At 35.5% G+C, this 25279-nt stretch overlaps 1 protein-coding gene across 21 annotated transcripts in view; it reads left to right on the top strand.

Annotated features, from left to right (window-relative positions):
* Positions 1–25279, top strand: part of NKAIN2 (sodium/potassium transporting ATPase interacting 2) — a 1025964-nt gene that overhangs the window by 543560 nt on the left and 457125 nt on the right. For all 21 annotated transcript variants that reach the window (XR_002338465.1, XR_002338481.1, XR_002338499.1 and 18 more), the window contains one exon: positions 4089–4169. Coding sequence is in view for 7 of the 21 variants with exons in the window: in XM_021072767.1 (XP_020928426.1) it covers positions 4089–4169 (81 nt within the window). In the remaining 14 variants the exon portion in view is untranslated. The remainder of the gene's footprint in view (positions 1–4088; positions 4170–25279) is intronic.

Genomic DNA, 25279 nt, shown 5'->3' with positions numbered 1-25279 from the left:
TCATCATTGGAGCCACAGATACAACAGGGAAGCCATGATGGCTCAATTCAACCTTTTTTAAGCTGATAATTTTAAGCATTTAGCTGGGGACTCAAGTTGAATCAACCTCTCAACTGGTCCACTTAGTGCTGCAGAAATCAACCCTTAAAGTGAGGTGCTATCTGGCAAGTATGTTATCTCTCCTATGCAGGACATCATTTTCAATTATATTCAAACTGAGCAATTGTCAATTATATCACTTCAACTGTAGTACCTGGGAAAAAGTTAGTATGAATCTTTACACTCTTAAATTATGATGAGTAATTTTAGAACACTGTGAATGATAAGATTTATTGAAAAAATTGTTCATAAGCCAAATGCCAAGGGAATGCAAAATCCTCCTCAATATTTAGGCAACCAAGCAAAATCCGATTAGAAGAGATTTAAGTAAACACTGGCTACTGAATTGAGGAAAGCAAGTTAGGAAAAAGAAAAAGGAATGAGCAAAGGCGGTGTGAGAAAGTTAATGATCGAAGTTAAATGAAAATTAAATTAGGAAAAAACCCTTCCTTTCAATAATGATGCAAAACAGGATTACCCTCTGTAGCATTAGTGTGGGTTTCTGTGTTTATTACAAGTACCACACCACTAAAGGTGATAATTCACTTTTGAAAATCTTTAATGGAGTGCATCATAGGACTACAAGTTTGTAATGCAGAATGCTAAGAAATGCGAAGACACGGCCATGTCCTTCTGGATGACTATAGGAGAAATGGGATAAAAAAGAACAAAATCATTAGTAATAAATACCATGAAAAAGCAACTCATAAAGTATAACGTAGAAAGTGCTTTATAATTATGAAGTGCAATCAATCATAAATAAAAGTATTTTAATGAAATCAAATGAAAGGATTTGTTTTATTAAATATCATCAATCATTATTGGCATGAATGTATCAAAAATAAACATGTTATAGAGAAGAATTTGTTTCATAAAGGAACAAAGTCTAGATTGCAAGTTGAATTAGATGGAAAAATATTTTGCCTAACAAAGTAAAAAGTATATTTTTGAACATCCTAGGGAGATAATAATGTGGAGATCACTGCTATGTTATTAAAAAAAAAAAGGGATGATGGAATATAATCATCATAAAATAGCAACATGGAGTAAGAACTCAAATATTGACTACTTTCAAACCATATTCATATAAACAACATAAGTTTGGTTTATGTGAAACTTAAGATGATCTTACATTAGGGAAAACTAAAGTGCAGTGAAACTTGAAGATAGCCATTGAGCTCCTAAGTGATCCAGACTTTAGATCCTAAATTCTTAATTTCTGTATTCAACTTATTTGTATACAACCCATTATATCTTACTTATATTTCCATAAAATTATTAATTTCAGTAACTAATGCATATATTTTCTTTTTAGCTTGATTTTTAAACTAACCTAATTATACATTTACACATGCACATACATGCAAGTAACTTAGTATGAGCAATACCAAAATTAATCTAGATGAAAATCCCAAATTCTTACTATATATACACTATATAATGAAAGCGTGATCATGCCATGCATGCCCCGTGGATGCAGGTAATATTTTCAGTGTTTTATGATCTTAAAATATAACTTTATTTGCAAAATAGATGCTATAGCTCTTCTGTTGGCATTCTTTAATGCCTCATCAGGAAACCTGCCAACCAGTGTCATTTTCAGGAATATTTAATAAATGTACTACAGTGTGTTTCATCTACTCTTATCAAGTATTTTACTTATACTGCAACTTTGGCTTTTAAAATTGTGCCTATTTAGCCCTCCATTATAAAGGTAAGGAAAGTATGTCACCAAGAACAAAGAATATAATAAAACATTTCAGTCAATCATGCTTTCATTATTTTTTACATTCACTTAAATCAGGTCACAGGAACTTATAGGCATTTTTTTTCCCTTCACCTATTTACTCTTAAAGTAGGACTCAGTCCATTATATTTCTAAGACTAATATCAAAATATCCAAAACAGACCAATATATCTAGATTTTAGTATTTTAAAAAAATTGTGAGATGAATTCTTACTTTCTAATACTAAGCAAACTTGGACATCTCATAGATTGCTGTTCTAGAACTGAAATTCCTTGCTCCAGCCTACTGAGCTTCGTGATCTTACTTCCAGTTCCCAGCCCTCATGTCTCAAACCCCTTCTTTTGTTTTGGACCATTTAGTTTTGCCCTTACTTTATTCTCATTGATCAATGCAAGTATTCAGCAGTCAGATGAACGTATCACCTGGAAAACAGCTGATATAAAGTTAATAAATTATGTAAAATTTATTGTTACATCAACTCATCACTTAGGGCTCTCAGTTCTCACACTACATGAATTATCATAATATTTTCATAAAAACCAGACCTAGAAAGGGTGGAAGGAGTGCTGCCTCCGAAAATAGTTTTTTTTTTTTTTTTCTTACTGCTCCTCATTCATTGATTGGTTTAGAAAATATTTTCTGAGTACCTATTTTGTACAAAGTACTAAGTTAGCAATTTAGGGATATAAACAGTCGCTTCTCTCAAGGAACTTATTATCATGCACTGGAGAAAATATGCAAATAATTAGATATACCATGTTTGGAATTAAATTCAAGCAAATAAGATTTTATCGGAGATCTTAATTGTATACATGAAGCAGGGGTACACCATTTCCAACTGGATATCATTCAGGAGATGATATTTATATTGACTTCTGATGAAAAATAAAGCATTGATAGGTGGTAAAAGAAGTACAAAGGGAAAAGAAAAATTATCAGAGGATAAAGGATAACATACAAAATGGCACAGTGGTGATAAATAGCTTTCCATGTACATGGAGCAACAAGTAATCCAGTGCATCTGTAACCCATAATGACTTGAGAGATGAACTGAAACATGTATCTGAAAAGATAATATGGTACAAATCATGGAGGTCCTTGAACTCTAAAATAAAGATTTTTGGAACTTGTGTGTAGAATGAGAGCCCATTGGTATTTATTTAGCAGGAAAATGACATGGTAGCCTCTTGCCCATTTTTTGTTTTAAATTCACACTATTACTTTCTTTGTTTACAGCACCCTTTCAACCCCTACACTTGGTAAAATCCTTAAGTTATCTTGTTTCACCTCTTCTGTTAAACTTTGCAGGTCTACCTTTTCTCAGGGTAGTTTTACATGTCTCCCATCTTCCTTCCTTGAGCTCAGACTCTATATCTACTTATGTTCTTATATAAGAATCATTTCTTTTCTAAACTACTTCCTTCACTTGAACTTAGGGGGAATCTATCATTGGTCTCTGCATCCTCAGTGTTTACTACCATGTTTCTTTCTAGGGGCTTCATAGATTTTAGTTAACTGAATGCTCAGGACTACGGTAAATTTTATAAATTTACCATAGTAAATTTATGGTAAACTTCATAAGTTTTAGTTAACTGAATGCTCAGGTAAGAAAAATTTGTCACTGATGAAGAAAGCACACTGAATAAACAACAGAATAAATTACAGCTATTAACCGTATGGTCACTATAATGGGAGATCTAAGAGAATAAGATGAAAAGATAAATGGAAAGAAGATACCAAAGAGCAAAACCGATTAGATGGGACAGAGGTGTGAAGACTGATTTGAAGATGACCCTAGATAACTTGGGAAAAAGTTACATGTTATCACACATGGGTTGATCTTGCTAAAGGAAGATAAGTGGTCTCTTTTCGACAGATTACCATTGATATTATCTATCAGGGCATCATTTTTTTTTAGATGTGTAGAAACCATAACCATTCCTCCTTAAAACAGAAATTTGGGCTACCCTTTCTTTTGGCTAAAAACAACAACAACAAAATTCCTAAACAAGTTTGAGCTGTAATACTAAGAGTCCATAACAGTGAGGAGAGAAAAAAAAAAAAAAAAAAAAAAAAAAGAACTAGAGATAAATGTACATTTTACCCTGTTCCTTAGAAAGAAGTAATATCTAATTTCCCACTAATCTTAAGATTTGGTGTTCGGAAGTTCAAATTCTATTTAAATCCTACTTAGCTGGTTCAAAATTAATTACATGATATTTCTCTCTTGCTTTTCTACAGTATGCTGTCTGGCTAGTCCTCTGGGTTACGTGGAACGTGTTTGTTATCTGCTTCTATTTGGAGGCTGGGGACCTCTCAAAGGTAATTTGCCATCTGATTTGCCTGAGTCATCAGTTGTGTGTTAACAAAGCAGAGTCTCGCCCTGCTCTTGTCACTTAGATGCACCTCAAATGAAGGTAAATGGAAAGGTGTCCTCATCTGTCTCTCTGCAATTCTACCATCAAAATGATGATTCAGTGTGTCACAAAGAATGAGTTTTTATTATTTTAAGCAAAACTTATGTGAAATATTGTTATTGCAGTGATCATGCTGTATACTTTTAAAACATTGAGTGATGAGAGGTTTCTGAAGCATTGTAGGAAATTTTTTTCAGAGAAAAAAATCTTGAAGATTTTTGAAATCCCTTAGTTTGCGTATTACCCTGCTAAAGATTTTCCAGAGTGGACCCAAATAGCAATATAATAGTTCAAACAATAATGGGTTTTAGTTGAATAAAACTGTTACCAGAGGGATATCATTTACTGTATAAATGAAGTAAATAATCCTTTTAGTCTAAAATAGTTTAGGAGAAACTTAAAATACTTAGCTTTTCACTAAGGTTTATTTTGTTCTGTCTTTTTGTGAGTGTGTATATGTGTGTGTGTCTACATATGTGTGTATTGCTATTATATTTCTAACATAAATGCCTTTACTATTGAAATAATGCAGTTTGTAGATCTCTAAAACTTGCATCCTTCTTCTATTGGCATGCAATTAACAGCAAATAAGTCAAATGGGATAATCCATTCCAAGTAGTAGAAAATCTTTCTTAAGATATAGAGAGAGTGGTAAACTTGGATGTTTTCATATTAGCTTTGGAAGAAAGAGACTGTAAAATATTCTTTACAACTCTATCCCTTAGAGCGGAAAGGCCCTGCGAAGATGTTGACAGTTTTTAAATGCAGAGGCGATAACTTGCTTTAAAAGGCTACAAGAGCTAAAAAGTCACCAAGAACTACCTTTACAGGCCTATATATCTTGGGAGGCAGGAGATGGGGTAGTGGTAGTACACGTTTGTAATATAGCATACAGGACTTTTACAAAGCACTCTGAGCATCTTCAAAAATGTTTAACTGTGATATATGGTTTTATATCAAGTATAAATAGTCTTTTTTTTCCAATGGCAAATGATGAAGGATGAAATAAGAGGGTAACATTACTGTATGAGATAGATCCAAAGTTTCTGGAACCTGTGGTTTTATGGTCAGATTTTAGAAAGTCCTCATTCTGGTCTCCTGCAAAATCTGCTCTGGTGGATGGCATTTCTATCATCCTGGCCAGGCACCATGTTCCACACTGTCGACAGCAGGCAATCCTTTCTCTAAGATGCCCTGACCAATGAAAGGGAATTGTTTAGGTGATTCTAGGAAGGACACTTAATTTCTTGCTTAAAGTTCACATTCCCTCCGTGCCAGAAAAGCATACACATTTCCTAGGTCTTGAATTCCTTACCCAATTTATACATCTCTGTTGTATAACCCACGTTTTCCAAAGAGAGTCCTCACTAAAATGACTTAATGATACTTTCAATTTTAAATAATCGCCTTAATAATTGGAAGACAGGCATCAGGCATATTGGTTGAGTAGAATAATCCAACAGATCAGAGACTTTGTTTAATATTAAAAAGAGAGAGAGAGAGAGTGCATGCAAGAAGTTGAGCCAAGCTAGCTGCACAAATATTCTGTAATTCTGCTTATACTACTCCACGTGATGACTGCAGGCACGGCATAAAGCTTGCAGTTGCATGACCTTGGACATAAGCATTGAAACCACAGTGAGTACACATCCTCAAACATTAGAGTTCAAGATATTTGCAACCCAAATATCTAAGAACTCTTCTAATGCACACAGGTAGGTAATGACTATTCTGTGGCAATGAAGCAGTTAATAATATTTCCCTTTCTTTTCATCTTATAAACCAAGCCTAGGCTCTGCAGAGCACATGAAAATTTAATAATTTCCTTTTAACAAATAATCTAAAGGAAAACCATAAAGGCAAAGTTATATTGTTAGCCATTCAGGTTTTTCCTCCCTTTCCTGCTCAAAGGGTTTGAGAAAGGTGTATTTATACCATTTACTTCCTTAGCTTCTGCAATTGCCTCACATTCTTCAAGTCAAACAGTGCCAGAAGGAAGTAATGGTGATTGAAAATTGCACAGAGATATGAAAGCTCAAAAATGGGACTCCTGAAACTGCTGATAATACGGAGATTACAGAATATAAACCATTATTTTTCCTCACCTCACCAAAAAGTAAAATTGTTTGACCATATGAATGGGTCAGTTTGTTTGAGGCTGAAGGAGAAATATGGAAAGTAGAATCAGGGTGGAAATTCTGTGATCTTTCTATATGTGAAAGAAGTGTATTTATTTGCATAAAATTTCTGCAAAGTGATGATTTCTTCGTAATGAATATTGACAAGATGTGATAAAAAGTGGCAAAATACTAAGGCAAACTTTAGTTATTGTTAGAGTTTAAAATTTTGTGTTGTCATTTTCCAGTGTCTTTTCTGTTTTCTCTACTAAACTATTTGCCATGTACTTATGAAAGAAACAGATATTAGCATCATTAATCAACCTAATGGGTACCCTCAGAAATGAAATGGCTTGATTATAGTAATATGATCCTCAGGACTGACCTGGTTGATCTTCAGTTTACTTTGTAGTCATCCTTGTATAGGTAATATATTTTGTTCTTCAAAAACTCTGTGTAAATCCAACATTATTGTTAAAATATCAATATATTTAAATTATTATTCCAATGAAATTTAGGAAAATAAAACTCATCAGCCAGACTGCTTTTTAAAAACTTGGTCTCAGTGATCCCAATAAAATATTGGGACTATCGTATTAATTAGTACATAATATAGCAAAACTAAACATATACATTGCATAATTATTTCCACATTATTTGCATTAATGGTTTAGATATTAGTGTTGTAATAAATATCCAAAAATATCCTATTAGTGTATTACTTTCTGGAATGATATTTTAATAGATGACCTATTAAACATAGAGGACATTAATTTGTAACCCAAAGTGTTTGCAAACTTTGTAAGCAACTACCTTGGAGCATGAAATGTGACCTGGACTATTGGATTCATATTTTTAAGAATTCCTCATGTAAATAGTCTTATTGTACTGTTGTATTATTCTGTTCGGTTGTGATTATCTTTGCTCACATATCATATATAGAGAAATGGGGAGTTATCCCAGTTATCAACTGAAATGATATACTTTGAAGAAAGAAGAAATGTGTTCTTTGTTCTGTAGTTAACTTCAAAGTGCATTGTTAGAAGGAAAACACATATAATATGGTAATTAATCTATTAGGTTCAGCACCTGGGAAGATGAAATTTATGAAATAGTGTTTGAATAGTTATACACAAGGAAAAAATAGTGCTTTTCTGGTACCTGTAAAAACCTGTATTTTACTGGATGTGTTACAGTTGTAAATTACTCAGGCTGAAATTGCGTCCTAACACTTTTCTTTATATGACTATTTTAAGATCTCAGTTTCTACTTTTGTAATTTATAGGCAACATTAGTGAATGATGCACTACTTGTCTTTAGAAATAAAACAATTAACTTACAGATCATGAAGGAATAACCAAGAGATTATTTTACACTTAAAACAACCCAATTTATTTGTATTTAACCCTTTGATACTAGGGATGCAAGTATATATCTCTTGGGCTTCATTATATTATCAGAAACTTACCTTATTAAACATAGCCTAGAGCAATTAATTATATCTAATGAATGCTTTTAATCACAATATCTAGAAAGCTGTCATGTTTTAATGATTTTGAAAGTTGCTTCTGAGATCTAGATATAACTTTTCACTTTAAAAATTTGTATGTAGGAGTTCCTGCCATGGCTCAGCAAAACTGAATCTGACTAGTATCCATGAAGACACAGGTTCGATCCCTGGCCTTGCTCAGTGGGTTAAGGATCCCGCATTGCCATGTGCTGTAGTGTAGGTCACAGACGTGACTCGGATCCCATGTTGCTGGGACTGTGGTGTATGCCAGTGGCTACATCTCCCATTCAACCCCTAACCTGGGAACTCCATGTACCACAGGTGTGGCCCTAAAAAGACAAAAAAAAAAAATGCATATAAAAAAAGCAATATAAGAATGTGGCCTATTTAAGCTTTGAGGAATAAAACTGTACCCTTGGCAAACATAAGAGACAGGAAGAGAATAAAACCTGTCATACACTGTAGGCAATAAGAACAAATCCTTCAAACCAGATGTGAGTGCTGTGTGGAATAACATACTATTGCAACAATCCCAGTTTTATTCCTTTTATTTAAAAAAAATTAATTATTCATTTGAAAAGACATATGATATTTGGATATTTTTTCTTGGTTAAATCAACACAGTATCAAAATTTGTTTTTATGATTTCATATGAAAAAAGGTGGTATGGAGAGAGATCTCAATCTTTTTTTGAATTAATGCTATTATTCAAGAAGCAAAAATATCTGTGTAATTACTAATAAAGAATACCTAAATGTAGCAAATATCAAGAATATAATTGATTAGATTCATATTTTTATCCTTCTTACTGTAAAATGCAGATAGTCTAAGAATACTTCAATTAACTACCACTAAATGGATTAGGAAGAAAATATTTCCCAAACATCAAAATAGATTTTGCAGTTAGATGTAGGATAAATGTCCTACATGTTATTGAGAATTAAATATGATTTAATTTTCTCCCAAAATAGAAATGAACCAACCTATTTTAATTTGGTCAAGCTGTAACCACCCTGTTATCTTGTTTCCTTTAATGGTGCATTTAATTAAACTGCTTATTTTATTCTTTAATTTTCTTTTGTTTCCTTAGTTTTCCCACTTCTTTTTAATGCCCTAATGTGAGGAATAGGACTTTTCTACTTGTCTTTTTACATTCCTTTATGTGAAAATGTGATTCACTGTCATAATTTAGATTATCATCTCTACACATATGTCTGCCAGATATATATATTTATTCCTGACCTTGTTGCTAAGGTAAAGTCCCACATCTCTAACTTTCTGCTTGTGTTATGTCAGTTCCCTGTCACCTTAAATTCAACATGTCCAAAAGAATTTATCACCATCCCCCAAAAATCCAACTTCCTTAATTCATGTCTTACCCAGAGAAGTAAAAAGCAAAATTTATTTCAAAAAACCTGAATAAGCAGGAAAAATAATTTTTTGTATTTGGGGGCTATAGACATCTTTATAGATTGACCATGAGGTGAAGCCTCAAATGCATATTTTTATTGTGTGTTTTGATATACACTTTGGACAATAAATCAAAAGCAGTAGAGGTGTGCTGAAGTAATGATACTTTGGAAAGGTAAATACCTCAAAGAGATGAAGTGACCTTTTGAAGATGCTATACTCTGGAGGCATTTGCAGATTCTTATTGGAAAAGGCATCTAAGAATCTAAGCTTTAAACTCATAGAAGGCTGTTTTTGGATTATGCATATAAATCAGCATAGCTTTAAGGGAGAGGGCCTCAAACACATGGACGGTTTTCTTCTTAGGGTTGATAAATTTTGTATAAAGCTAAATGTGTAAATGGAAAGACTGAAAAGTGGAGTTAAGATTTTTTTGTCAGTCTTACAAAATGGAGATTGAAGACAGAAGAGGGGCTCTGCAAAATAAATGGGTTACAGTTGAGAAACCTGCAGGACAAGCCAGCGGCAAAGGAGAGATACCCTAAACATTACCAGGGCTAAAATCCAGGCTCTACTCAGCACAGTCCTCGATTGAAATAAACTGACCAGCATTACTTTATCTGTGTGGTTCAGGAAAAGGAAAGATATCTTAAAGATAGCATTAGCCAACAGTTTACTTATATGCACGATATTAGGCCATTGAAAATTCTTACATACGCTGAAAGAGAGATCCACTTTATTATAGTGAAGGGAAAAAGTAGACAATTGAAACAGACCAACAAATGATTCAGATATTGTAATTACCTGATAAGGACTTAAAATGTTGAAGAAAATAATGGGAAAAACTGGAGATAGTGTGTTGAAAGATGAAGAATTCACCCTAAGATCTTTGGGATCTGTAGAAAGAATTAAATGGAAATTCCAGAACTGAAAAGTATAACATTTAAAAGTAAGAACACATGAGGTGTGTTTGGTAGTAGATGCAAAAGTTAAAATTGGTAAAGTGGAGGATGATAGGTCAATAGGAAATATCCTGCAGAAGCACTGAGAGAGGTTGACAAACACAAAAAGGAAGGAATAAAAATAAAAATATTAAAACAGAAATATATGGAGCTCAATTAATGATGGTATATACAAATAATTGAATTGCCAGAGGGAAAAAAAAGACAGAATTAGACGGAAGCAATATCTGAAGTATTTCAGTATATCAGAGTATTTCAAAAGTGACTGCATACATCAACCCACAAATTCAACAAGACTTTCAGATCTCAAGTTGAGTAAATACCAAGAAAACTACATCCAGGTATAGATTAGCAGCACTGCTAAAAATCAAAATCCAAGGGAAAAAATCTTAAAAGTAACCAAAATTAAAAGTCCACTCCTTCAAAGAACATCTAAAAAACTGACAATTGACCTTTCAACAAAGTGAATCTAGAAGGCAATTTATTGGTACATTTATTGTGCTTCAAAAGTGGCAACCTAGAATTCCATACCTTGCAAAAACATCCTTCAACAATAAAGGTGAAATAAAAGCATTTTCAGGCAACAAAATCCAAGATAATTCACTAGTATCAAATATACACGAAGGGGCATACTAAAAGAAGTTATTCTGGAGTTTTCTTGTGCTACAGCACGTGAAAGACCCGGTGTCTTGGGTTGTTGCTGTGGTGTGGGTTTGTTCCCTGGCCTGGGAACTTCCACATGCCATGGGAGTGGCCAAAAAAAATAAAATAAGGGAAATTCTTCTGGCAGAAGGAAAAAAATCCCAGAACAATAAATGAAATTTCAGAAACAAAAAAGATAATAGGATAAATATGTGACTAAAAACAATAAAAACCATAATACTAAAGTCTTTTGGAATTTAACTGCATTTAGAACTAAAATGGATGACAACAGAAACACAAAAGATTGAAAGGAGGTAAAGTGTTTTGTTACTGTAACTGTAATTGAATTTCCAGAAGGAGCACATCCCTATTCCCAGGGCAGCAAAATTCCTATATGCTCAATGAAGCTTTCATTGGGAGCCACAAAGATCCTGAGAATTCCCACTTGGATTTCAGCTGCCTTTGCTCTTGTGGTTGAAGCAGTGTAAACCATTTCACAATTCTACTGTTTCCTCTAAGATTTTAGTTGCTTTTTTTCTCCACAAGAACTAGATGATATAAACAGTTTCTGTGGCTCTAGTAACTTAGCTGTTCTAATTGTACTTTCGTATTTCGATGTCTTTCCCTCTTGCTGATTCCCCCTTCAGATGCCCCTATGGGGGTCAAGAATACCATCCTTTCTTTGTGGGGCTTAAAAGTGTATTGGGTATTGAAAGGAGGACCTTCCACACAGTAGAATCTCTATGAGCACGAGCAAAGTCTTGAGCATGAGCATTATTTCTGCTGGATGATTGATAGCATTGTGCATGTAAAATGTTGGTAGAAGGTCTTCCCACAGAGCAATGGAAATGGCCAACCTGAGCTCCCTGGAATAGTAGGATGGTCTCCAGGTATTGACTTGATGCCTCTGGGTCTCCATGCTGCTGGTGGGATTCAGTGTAACAGCTTCTATGTGCTGAGTCTGCTGCTCTCCACGCGAAGATCTGCTATTCATTCAAAGGCATGCCTTGTCCCTCTACTCTAGCTCCTCTTACTCTGTTCTCTCTTGATTTGGGCTTCTACGGTCTTATCTGCTCTCTCTCTCTAATTTGTTATTAAGAAATATACTATGTGCAGTTTTCAACACCCAATCTTTCTTTAGTTAATATTTTATTTTCTCTTTATTTTCTCTTATAAATCAAAAGCTTTAGTTTCAAAGCTATTATTTCTGATGTGAACTTTGAAAGCCTTTTTTGGAAGTAAAAAAATTAACTACTTTTTTCTTTTTGCATTCCTACTAAAACAATAATAATTCTCTCTGAAGTAAGAAGAGTGTCACTGACTCACTAGGTGAAGTTTGCAAAAGTTAAGTATGAAAAATGAAAGCCCAGAGATTAATATTCCAAGGTAGTATTCTGCTGGAAATAAAAAGAAAACAGGTATAAATATGGTCTAAGCAATCGCCATTCCATTTGCTTCCAAAACCTAGTCAGAGATCATCCTAGAACAACAACTTTTATTCTGTGCCAAATTAAAACAGTTATACTGGGAGTTTTCGTTGTGGCTCAGTGGATTAAGAACCTGACACAGTGTCTGTGGGGATGCAGGTTTGATCTCAGACCTCACTCAGTAGGTTACGGATCTAGCATTGCCACAAGCTGCAGTGTAGGCTGCAAATGTAGTTCAGATGCAGTGTAGCCATGGCTGTGGTGTAGGTCTGTTGCTACAGCTCCAATTTGACCCCTAGCCCTGGAAATTCCATATGCTACAGGTGCAGCCATAAATAAAATAAATAAATAAATAAAATGATGTTTTTTATAGGTTTATTTTTCACAGAGCCATTTTAAAATAAAAGACTATGTTTCCATTAAGAGTCCCATGGCTTTGAATTTAAAAATATTTGAATTTAAAGAGAAAAAAAAAAACAGTATTGAAACCACTGTATTTTTAAAATAATTTTTCTAGATTAGAAAGACCTCATATGAAGGGGGTTTCTTTGATCCTGAAACAGTAGCAGAATTTACTTGAGAATTGTGTCTACTTCAGCACTGTCCATTGCAGCCCCTTTTATGCTCTCAGTCTGTGATAACCTTATCAGAATCCCCTTCTTCACTGTAAACCATCATCCTAACATGACCCTGGGAACTCATTTGGCAATTAAGTTTGGATTGGCAGTTGCCAAATTATCTTTGGAGGGCAGAATATCAGCCTCTTTGTCTCTGAATTCACTCAGGGACAATTGGTACTTTGATGGTCTGTGGGAATTTATATAAAAATATAACTCAAGGGATATCAAATAGTGAAATAAATCAATTTTTCTGCTTCTAGCATTCATGGTTGTTTGGCCAGAAAGAGCAAATAAGTGACTATTTTCCATGCCTTTCATATTGGTCACAAACCTCTATTCTGTCCTGTATTTAAAATTACATGGAAAATTCAGTTGAAGCTTTGGATTACCAGTTCAGTTCACTATAGGTAACCAGGGAGCAATGTTTACTAAATACTGTTATTATATGGAAAATAATACAAAGAAAATGAGACTGGTTAAATCTCTTTTCTGATTGAGAACCAAATGAAGAAATTTTGAAATATTGAAGATGCTTTACATTCCAACATAGCACTCCAGGTGTGACTTACCCTCTTTAAAGATTTGTTTTCAATATTAAGAAAAGGCAAAATATGTAGCTTGATGCATCCAGAAAAGCAGCTTAGAAGGGTAAAAGGAGAATAAGTCCCTAATAAACAGCCACTTACAGAGTTATAATTAGGTTTTTTCCTTCATTAGCACATGTAACCTGCTAGAGGAATGAGTCTAATAGTAATTGTAGGACTCTAGGGTTTTCACACTCATAGGTAATATAATATATAAAACCGAAGTAATTAGGAGGCATTTCAAGAAATGTCATCTTGTTCCTAGTGTAAAAACTAGGCATTTTGTAACGAAGTAGCTGCATTGATACCACAGGGACACTCTGTCCATTTTCCACTCTGCCAGAAAAATCTCTAGTGACAGGTCCTCAAATCTTTTATTTGAATCACAAGTGAGAATGAGGTTGGTGCTCTCAATTAGTCCTGAGAGGGGAACCATATCACACAATTGGGCATACTTTGTAGTTGCTCCTGAAGAGGGCTGGAGCTGGCCAGGCACTGGAACGGATGCGGCCCTTCTGGGGGCGCCTGATACACCAGATGCATCAGGCAGCCTGCAGAATGGATGGACTCGTGCTTTTGCACTTTGATTTTATGAGCACTGAAATTAATCCATTAAGCATTTTTTACATCCAGACCCCCTACTACTCACTTTTGGATGCATTTATATAATATGTTAACTGTGGCACCATGGTGTGAGGCATAATGAGTCCAATTCTTCTTGTCCTTTTGCTTCCTGTTTCCTTCTTCTCAATTAAAAAAAAAGCTGAGTTTAATATTGCCAAATAACCAAATAATTATTATCACTGGGTTTTTTTTTTTCTCTTTAAAGTATTCCTTAGAAAATGTAAAACCAGAAGCACAGTTTTGAAAACAAAGATAGCAGAATCTGCAATTACATAGACATAATGTGAAGATACTGTATAAAAACCATAAAGTATTAATTGCTTAGGAAATAATAAGAAAAGAATATTTCACTGCAATCTTCTAACCCTGGAAAAATAGGCGTTCCATCTGCAATTAATTCTACCATTTATTAAAAATGCAAATTGTAGCAGCTTTATGGATTTCTTTTAGAAAACTGAAGAAACTATATTATAAATGTCATTTATCAGGGTTATAACATTTTCCAGATTTAGCTCGCTTTCCTGGTTGTAAGCATTTTGTTTTCTGAATGAGTCCACTCTCTTGAGTATTGCATGAGATCAAATCTCTCCACAGGGGCACAAGCGACATGATCTTATTTGGAAAACATTATCAAACAGTCAAGCTAAAATTCAAATGAAACACAAACCCTACTATTTTCCCTGACAACTCTGGAATGGCCAAATCTGAAGACATATGCAGATGAAGAAGGGGAATAAAATAATTGCATATTCAGAAAAAAAAAAGAGAGTCTGGAATTTATAGGCACTACAGGAAGCTCTCGTGACAAAGTAATGTGAATGATTAGACAAGGTATTAGTAACGAAGGAAATTTGGCTTAATATAAATTTCATGTTCTTGCAGAGAATTTTACAGTCAAAATCTTTATTTTACCATGTTTTTGACCAAATCTCAAGCTACCTTCTCTGAGAAGATGTCAGAAGTGAAAAGAATGTGAAAAGACAAAGACTTGGAGCAGCATATTCAGGCAGTCTGTCTGTGACATCTGTCACCCCTCAGATCTCCAGGGTCTGTTGAATCTGTGTTTATTTTTCCTGAAGCTGCCCACTGCTGGGGGAGGTGCCCTTCCCAGAGAGAGGAAAGCCTGTCTTTCACACTCACTGGAATTGCTGTCCTCAGGATTTTGGATGATTGTTTTGTTTGGCTTAATTGATAAACTGCCTTAAAAGAATGGAAACTCACATGTACTTCCAGCTAAAAAGAGGAAAACACACACATTGTTTGGAAAATGTTTTTTAAAAATATATTAACATGAATAAAAACAAATTCCCATCTGTGGTGACCTTTTTTTCTTTATTTTCAGAGTGTAACCTGAATTTATTTGTCAAAACCATAGCCATGGAAATTGCTGGCAAATAGCATCCTTTATCATTATTCTAATTTTCGTTCAGTTTTTAATTTCTACATCTTGTTAATGTTTCCCTAAAAAAACTAAATAATAGGTCTTTGTTAAAATATTTGAACGTTATAAGTTGATTTTCCTATTTGGATGAACTTAAAACAGTAGCAAATGACTCCTACTTTTTCTCAGCTTTCTAAAAATGTATGGAATTGGGCCAATATATAATACATAATGAGACTTTGAATAGGGTAAGAATGATATGATCTAATTTCTATTTATAACATATCACTATGGCTATTGTGAAAATATTCTGTAGGGGACAAGAATAGCAAAAGGAAAATCAGTGTGGATACATTTACGTCTAAGTTATAGATGCTTTTAGTTAAACCTGCAGAGAGAGCAGTGGAGATAGTCAAAAGTATGTATGTGGATGCCATTTAAGATTATATCTAGCTCTAGTCTCAATATTGTCTCCAAAGGTTAAGTTCTTGTCTCGTCGCAGAAAGAATTCAGAAACAAGATGGAAATTGAGAAAGAAAATTGAGGATTTATTTGAGAAATACACCTCTTAAGGAGGGGCAGACAGAGAGGCAAGCAGGTGTCCTGCGTTTTTTGCCACACCAATTGCACGGGGCATCTAATTTTAAGGATGGGATAGTCACTGGGAAAGTGGGTTTTGGGGGTTGTATTCCTTAATTTTCATCCCAGCTTCACCCTCCCGAAGGGAGAAGGGATTTTTGTCCTTATTTAGTTTTATCAGAAGTGTTGTGGCATTGGTGTATGTATGGTGGGTAATTCTTATCTGCATAGCTAATTTTATTTTAATTTTATTATTATGCGGGCATAATGAGCAACAAGTAACATCCGGACATTGGACATTGGAAATTTGCCCCCAGGACACTTATTACCCCGAAAGGTGTGGTTTCCTGTCAGTCTGGAGGTTCCTCCTTTTCTTTAACCACCCATGAACCCTGCTGTTTGCATGATGTGTGGTTTCCTCTGGCGCCAAGCACCCTTTCTCTGCTCATGCCTAACTATCTACCTGTTATAACAATATGATATGTGGTTAGGGTGACAGGATTTGCTGATGTTGTCTATGAAGGGTGTAGGAAGAGAATGATCAAGACTGACTTTCAGACTTAGAGTTCGAATTGTTAGAAGAATCAGATATTTCCATTTTTTGAGCTGGGGCAGGCAGTGGGCAGATAGGAAAGGACAAAGAATATGAGGATAGAACCACTTGCTCTATTTTGTTCACATTATATCTGAACTGCCCATTAGACATCTTTAAGTAAACAGTAAAATGTGTTAAGTCATACATTCAAAAGAGGTACTGAATCATAGATGTAAATATGAGTCTTCAGTATAGAAATGGAATTTAATGGCCCAAGAATTAGATGACTTAAGGAAAACAGAGAAAGGAAGAGAGCTAGAGACTGTGCTTTGGGATTCTGAACTTTGCAGTTCTGGAAGAAGAGAATTCAGAAAAAGAGACCAAAGGGGAGCATATGTGAACTGGAAAGTCAGGAGACTTCAGTGTCCTAGATTTAGGTTAAAAATAATAATAAGATGGAGGGAAGATAAATTATGAGAAGAAAAAGCTTTGAAAACTGAAAATTAAATAGCAAAATGGATGTTGCTCTTGACTTTGCTAATAGTGGATTTGGTGGAGAAATCATAAAAAAAGCTTGATTGAAGGAGTGAAATGGGAAAATGGCAATAAGTACAGCCAGCTTCTTCAAGGACTGTTGCTGTAAGAGACAGAAAAATTGAGCTGCAGCGAAAGAGACCTAGGGAAGTCTAGGGAGGTTTTTTTGCCTATGTTTTGTTGAATGCAGACATTGGAGCGTGTTTGCATGCTGATGATGACAATCTACTGAAAGGGAGAAATTGATGGTGTCAGAGCTAATTTTTTGAGTTCCTGAGAAAAGACAGGCTCCAGCGCTGAAGTGGAGGGTTGATCTTAGATAGAAACAGGGACAGTGCATCTATTGCAAGGGGAAAATATACAGCTGATGGGTATAAATGCAGACAATCTGAAGATTTGGAGGTGAAATAACAATGAAATTTTCATTCGATTGCTTCAATGTGCTTCAGTAAAATAAAAGGCATGGGTCATCAATTTCAGTGGTATAGGGGAAAGGAGTCAGGGTTTTGGAAAAGCGGGGTGGGGAAGTGTATATGAATGGAGTAACCCAGGAGAATGGACTTAACATTGATTTTCTAATAATAGTGATACGGATATGCTGAGCCATCAACATGGTTGACAAGTGTTACTTATGACCTATAAAACCAGAGATGCCTGCTAGTTAGGTTGAGCAGCACTGCTATAAGGTAACATAGCCATCTGCCTGTTAACTTCTACTGCATTAACACCATGCTCTTTTAAGCCAATTAGGCAAATTAGAATCAGAGAACTGACTAGTGAATTAACTTACTTAGCATCAATATTCTGTATTAGTTCCTTACACGCAATTTTTAAGTCATATGTGTTACTAAACAAGTTATTAGTAATTAAAAGGCAACTTTAACATGTCTTGTCATAGGCATAATTAGAAATTGGGACAAAGTGTTATGTGCAATACTGTAAAATTGTTACATATGTATTGGGGGGAAATAACTGGACAATCTAAATATCTAACAGTAGGAGAATATTTTGATAAGTTGTGAATGATGTGTATGTTACCTCCTTTTAAAATCAGAAAAATAATTCTAAACCTATAATAATAAAGATAATTCTGTAGGAAAGTGTTTAACACAATGGCTTGCAAGACACCATCTGAAAAAACTTCCACTGGGCTTCCCAGTTCCTTCCTGCCTCTATGCACCTTGTAGATGCCTTTCTAGCCTGCTTCCTTCTCATTTTCCTCAACCCTCCCAGCATATTCTATCTCAGATCCTTATTATGTGTTATTTCTTTTGCCCAGTGCCTGTTCCTCAGAACTTCTCATGCCCCACGACTCCTTCTTGATATATCAGTTAAGGTTTCACCTCTTCAAAAAGATCGACTCTTCTGTCTGAAGTGGTTCCTCCAGCTCTCACTCCTGTTACCCATCTTTGCTTCTAATCATAGCACTTATCATAGTCTGGCATTGTGTCTTTCATTTATTTTTTCACTTGTGTAATGTCTATCTCTCCTGTGAAAACAGGGGCTTGGCTTTTTCATCCTAGTATTCTAAGGACTTAGAATAATTCCAGTAGGTGCTCCCTATATTATTTATTACAATCAATCAAGTTGCTAAACAAACTGATTAATTCTATCGATTAATTAAATTAATATTTCATTAACATGAATGAATGCTGTAATATTTTAATAAATTCTATAAAGATATAGCTGTGACTTGAAGTCTGCTTTTGCTCATCTAGAAAGATTTCATTTCAGTTAGCTGTCAGTAACTATACAAAAAGAACTAACACAGACTCTACATAGCAGAAGAAGATCCAGAAAAATATTGAGGTAAAGATGAAAATTGGAAAAGTCGCTCCTCATTCAGGCAGAGTAATGACATTCTCTTTAGCTTCCAAATATCAATTCATGAGAAGATGTGATTGATACTATCATCTTCTTTAGGGAGTGAAGGGATTATAGAATTCAGGAAGAAATGGGAGAAGGACATTTTCTAAATGAAGAGGCAGAGAAATTTCCAGTGAGAATCAGCACCTCTTTCCATAGAGTATGACTCCCAGACGTCCATCAAGAACCTAACTAACCTGGGGCTGCCTTGCACTTTATGTAAAGCTTAATCTCTAGGCTGGGCGTCTGCTCTTGGTTCAGATATAAACCCCTAGAGACAAAATGATCAGGCCCCTGTGCAAAGCCCCCACTGGAGGATGAACATGGAATGGAGGGACGATTCCAGATGGTAGGTATCAGGAAAGCCACAGGAACAATGAATTTTTTTGAGATTTAAAGTGTTTGTGTGGAGAGGAAGCTACAGAAGAATTGAGATTTCAGAGGCCTCTAATTGAAGGTGTAATGCTACTTAAAAGAAAAAGTTACAAATTCACCCTTCTGATTAAAATTGGCCCTGCTAAATCCCAAGTCACATACTACATCCACTTCCTTTTTAGCCACATGCACATGTGCAAAGACACATAAAAGGAATCCTTTTCAGCCAAATGTGATTAACTGAGATTTGGAAAATGGCTTCTTGGTGAGATTATTATACTGAAGTCAACAACCTTTATAGTAAAGAACATAAGCTGTTTTTGATCTATTACTTATTTTTTGGTTTGAATCATGAAAATGTTTTTATTAAAAAAAACGGGCAATTGCTAAGCAGACAGAACTCCATAGCTTGAAACACGTTAGTATGTTAAAAAATTGCATTAAATATCTCCTTGCAAGGAAAATTAGCCCTGAACATATGTACTGTATATGTCCTGAAAACAAATTTAATTTGATCCATATTTTCAAATTTAAAAGTTCACTCTCTTTATTCAGAGAACATATGACAGGAATAAACATTCTTATGTCAGTGCCTTTGTTTAGGCTTACCTCACATTTAAATGCCCTCCTCACAAACAACTAACCTTCCCAACACAAGATAAATAATGAGATGCTTCTTAGAGCCATGCTTTTTAAAAATTATTTTTCTAATGTTGTTAAATATAATTTATCTATGAGTTTTAGTCTTTCATGGGAAAATGACATAAAATCTGTGTTATTATTGTTGTTTTTTTTCTAGAGGTGTTCTAATTTATAAAAGCAGGCATGTTGCCTTTACAATGGATTTATTAGTTAAATTTGACCAGGATTCCCCACAAATTAACTTCTTGATCAGCAAATTATTCTCAGTTAAGGAACTTTGGTAATGTCAGCCCTGTTGATGGATGCTTGCTACACAACATTATGTCACTCATTGAATATGGGTTTTGGATTACATACAAAGTCTCCTGATCTATGGGGACAGCAAAATGTTGTTTTAGCAAGCTGAATGACAGGCCTTGTAGATGGAAGAAATATAGTATCACCAAAATCTGGTGTCATTCAATGTCAGTGGGGTCTTTGGTATTGGATACTTTGAAACAATATTTCAGAAATCTTCAGATCTTGTCTTTTACCAATATTCTATCACTGCAAGCCTTCCTTTCTTTCTACTTTCCCTCCCTCATTTTTTTTCTTTTTCAGAAAACATTTTTGAGTATCAGTTAATGTGCCCTGTGCCCACGGATCATGAGAGTGAGCAAGCCAGACCTAGGTCTTCTGCTCATATTTTCTAAAGTCTAGCAGAGAAGATGGGTAATTCCAATGTAATTGCATTGTGATGAGTATAACAAGAAAGCATATACAAGATGGAAGTGACTTTAGGATCTCACTGAAGTTCAGGGAAAGACTCTATGACCTCCTCCCATGAGACCTGAGCTTCCTTTCTCTTACTTCCTTTCTTTAGCATATCTGGGGTCTCAGTTCCTTCTAGAATCTCAAGAGAGAAGAGCTGGGCTTATTTGAACCCTATCATATGTGTCAGCTATTCTGGCAAGGATCTGAATGATCTGAATGCCAGATGCTGAGTGAAATTTCTTGTCCTTTTGGACGCTATCCGTCAGTTAGCAGGTACACTTACTAAAGGGCACCCAGCTACACTGGCCAGGCCATTCAGGATCAATTTTTTAGTTTGTAACCAAGCTTCTTACACCAGCAGTGACGCTTTTCTCCATGGTGGAGTTGGAGATGGTGAGGCAGCCACAATTTGGATTTTAGTGCTACAGAGATGTGGGATTTGGGAGTTCTGTTCAGTTAAAGAATGGGGCATCCATAAGTCTGTCCAACCCAGGGTGGTGGTGGGGAAGTGAGGCCCTCCAAGGCCTTCCTCTATTAGGCAAGAAGGTGTGTGCAAGCCCTTCACTGGGAAGCATGAAACCTTGGTGAATCTGGCTGCAGCTGAGTCACTCTGATTTTGCACATACTACCGGGAAGGAATGTGTTACCCAGTCTGGGAGAGCTACCACTCAAAGTCAATTCTAGAGTGTAATGGGAAGACTGAAGCCTCTAGTCTAGCTGCCAACATGGGTGCTAGAGTAGACATGATGATTCTGTAGGGAAAACACTGTCTCAGCCATGCCTGGTAGAAATTCCTCACAGTCTGGCAGGACCAAGATCGAAACAGTATAGCATCTATCGAGCATCTTTTTTTTTGTTTGTTTGTTTGTTTGTTTTGCTTTTTAGGGCCACACCCATGGCATATGGAGGTTCCCAGGCTATGGGTCTAATCGGAGCTGTAGCTGATGGCCTGCACCACAGCCACAGCAATGCCAGACTTGAGCCGTGTCTGCAACCTACACCACAGCTCACAGCAACGCTGGATCCTTAACCCATTGAGCAAGGCCAGGGATCGAACCTATAACCGCTTGATCCCTAGTCGGATTTGTTTCCACTGTGCCATGACAGGAGTTCCTCAAGCATCTTTTTTTGCTAGTGGAGGGGGAACTCAAGGGATTTAGATCCAGCCACCTCTGATACTCAGGTCTACTTCCTCCATTTTCTTTTTTCTTTTTCACTCTGTGCCCTCACTTTCCAGCCTAGAAGAGTTTTATGTCAATGGCCTGTGCCCTTGGCTGACCACTGGGCATTGGTTGGACTCATTCTGGTCTACCCTCCAGGCCTCCTGTTATTATATCTCTGAGGACAGGGAATAGGACTGTGGGATATTAAATCTCTGCTCTAAATCTCAAGAGAGCTGACCCTTTCAGGTTCCAAATCATCTGTCTTCTAAGTTTAGCCAGTGGTACTCTTGAGATTGGTGGAAAATTGGCAAAAGGAAATGAGAATCCAGATATTTCTTTCCTCTCCCTGAGTGCCAGAGGTCCCAGCTATGACTACATCTTCATGTCCTGATGCTTATACTTGCTGTGCATTCAGATTCCAACAGCGACTTCTGCTCTTTGTCTCCAGCTAAGACTGGGAGTAGCTTTTGCTTTTCCTAAACATTCTCAGTTCAACTTCTCTGTTCTGTAATCATGTATGTGATCAATTCCCTGCTTTATAAATTCAGTTGCCAGTTCCTAAAGTGCTTTCTTTTTTCCAATTGGATTCTGTTACAGATTTTATATATAGTAAAGATTATGGCAGAGAAGTTTGATGTAGGAAAAGTCAGGATATTACTTGTGGCCTTGGGAGAAGTCTAGGAATATAGAAGCTTAACTCTCTGATTGCAGAATCAGCACTGAACTTGATTATTATTTCTATAATGAGAAATAATTTCTAACAGAAGAATGTGTATCAGATATTCTTTTGAAAAAGCCATCAAGTCCTGTGTTATGGCTATAACGATGTACACTTGTATATCAGGAAGGTTGTTATGAAAGGAACCCAGCTTATCTTCATGAAATATTATGGTAGCCTCATTATTTTAGAAAATCCCAGTGTTCCCTATCAGAGTAATTTCTCTATTAGTCTGACTTTTTGAATTTTAAGGAAATAAAAATTCCAGGAGAAAATGCCAAAATTTTCACTGAGCTTCCCAAGGGGAAGGAGAGAGGATGAGTTACCAGAGGGGAGGGAGAATTTTACTTTTCAAATTTATATATCCTTTGAAACTGTTTTTTAACACATTTTTACTAAGTTCATTTATTACTTTTCTAATAACATTACAAGAGAAAAACCTTAAGAAGCATGCTGTATTGTTAGACAATTAATGTAAGGATGAACAGAAACGAGGTGTTGTAACTGTGGCTCCTTGTGTCCCAGTGGTTCGGTGATGCAGCAGATTTGTGGCTGCATCTCATTTGTGAGGACCCACCTCCTCTTCATTCGTCTACATTTAGAACTTCCTTAAGAACCATGAGCTTATCAAGTGTCTGAGGTTGAAAGAATTCTTCCTGTTAGGAGAGCATTCTAGCAACATGACGATATTTCCCAGGGGCTGTATTTCCTGCCCCCCTCCCTTGCATCTACATGTGACTGTACAAATAGTTTACACTAATGGAATATAAGCAGAAATAATGTGTATCATTTCAGGGAAATGAATATTTTTAAGAATCAAGCGTGCTTTCTAGCTTCTTTCTTCTTCTGTTGGTTGGATACAGACAAAATGATGTGGTCTTCAGGAGCACAGTGAAACCACAAGCCAGGAGCTAAGGTCTCTGAATCACTGTGTGGGGCAGTGGTGCCTTAAGTATCATTTGGGAACACCTGGGTGTTTCAGAGACCCTTTGAGGAAGTCTGTGAACTGAAAACTATTTTCATAATGACAGTGAAGAAAACATCAGTGATATTAGTAAATGCATCTTTTTAATATTGTATAGTAATAGAAGTTAACATTTGGAATATCTGCATAACTCAGCAAACCAAACACTCTCATGATGTTATAGACCACCCAGAGGTAAAAGATCCATTCATCCTGCAAAACACACTAATGCATTTTAATATAAAAGAGTATGACTGTTCACTGATATGGTACAGATTCCACACTGCAACTAACCTTTAAAAAACTACCACTTGTCAAACTCGGATATAGTATCAAAAAGAATATCCACTTTTATTTGAAATATTTACACACTTCTGAGAGGGCTGTAAAATTGTTCTTTCTTTTGTTTAGTACATTTCACTGTGAGAGTATATTTTTTAATTTATTACAATTTTAATATTGTATAGCCCAAACAACATATTACAAAAGAATTAAATAAAGAAGCATATAGAAGTCCAGCTGTCTTCTATTAAGCCAAATATTAAAAAGAGTCACAAAAATATACTTTGATCAGCCTTCTCACCAAATTTATATTTGGGGAAAGAGTCTAAACAAGTCTTGAGATTAAAAAAAACTGAAACCACAGTTGTGGAAGAAACCCATTTGCAGATCAGGAACTCTTAAGGATGCAAGAAATAAACTCTTAACTTTGAGGCCTTATGTATTTTGGGGTCTACATGTTACATCACTGAACTATATTATAACTAATGTATACCCTTGGGATCCCCACGGCATATCCAGGCATGAGATATCATATATTTAACTGAATTTCTCTGTGGCACCAGGTTGATACAGACTTGAATTTCTTCCTGTTGATGATTGCTGAATAATAAAAATCAGCCAAATAGAAGAAGTCTTTTAAAAATGCTAAATGCTTGTATTCTTCTGGGACAAAAAAATAATTTAATTTCCACTTAACACCGTCAGGAGTCTCCATCCATAAATGTTACTTTTAAGTCAGACATGATATTTGCATACAGTAAAATTTGCATTATTCCATTCTAAGCTTCTCAGTGCTTCAGTATGACCTCACATATTTTGTGCTTATCCCCTAACTGCAATGCAATGAAAGTGTGTCCTCTCTTTGTTTTCAGATACATCAAATTAATTGACCACTTAATTTACAGTAGTAAGCAGTGGAACAAAAATGGTGTATTTGCATTTAGAGGTCACTTAGACTGTAGATAGTTTTTAGGAACAGTATTTCTTGTTCTCTCTTTGTCAGATTTATGATTGAGGTAATGCAGTTACCTAATTCTTTTTGCATTCATATAAAAGGTATAAGACAAATGCTTTACTGTAATCCTATATCCAATCAATATATTATTTAAAAGACTACTGACTGAGGGAAGAAGAAAGTGCATTTCATATTGTTTATATCCTTGATGAATGCTTCCTCTCCAAGAGGAAAAAGGGGAAAAATTAATTTATGGGCAATCTATACTTTATTCATTTTCCAACATTTCTCTTTCTATCAGTTGTAACTGAAATCATCAACAGACAGGCACCTAGCCAAATGGAAACAAATGTGGGCTAAAACTCTGTCTGA

Source organism: Sus scrofa, chromosome 1 (genome assembly GCF_000003025.6).
Source record: "Sus scrofa isolate TJ Tabasco breed Duroc chromosome 1, Sscrofa11.1, whole genome shotgun sequence".
NCBI lineage: Eukaryota > Metazoa > Chordata > Mammalia > Artiodactyla > Suidae > Sus > Sus scrofa.
The sequence above is the reverse complement of the archived record's forward strand: the minus strand, read 5'-3'. Positions and strand labels throughout refer to the sequence as shown.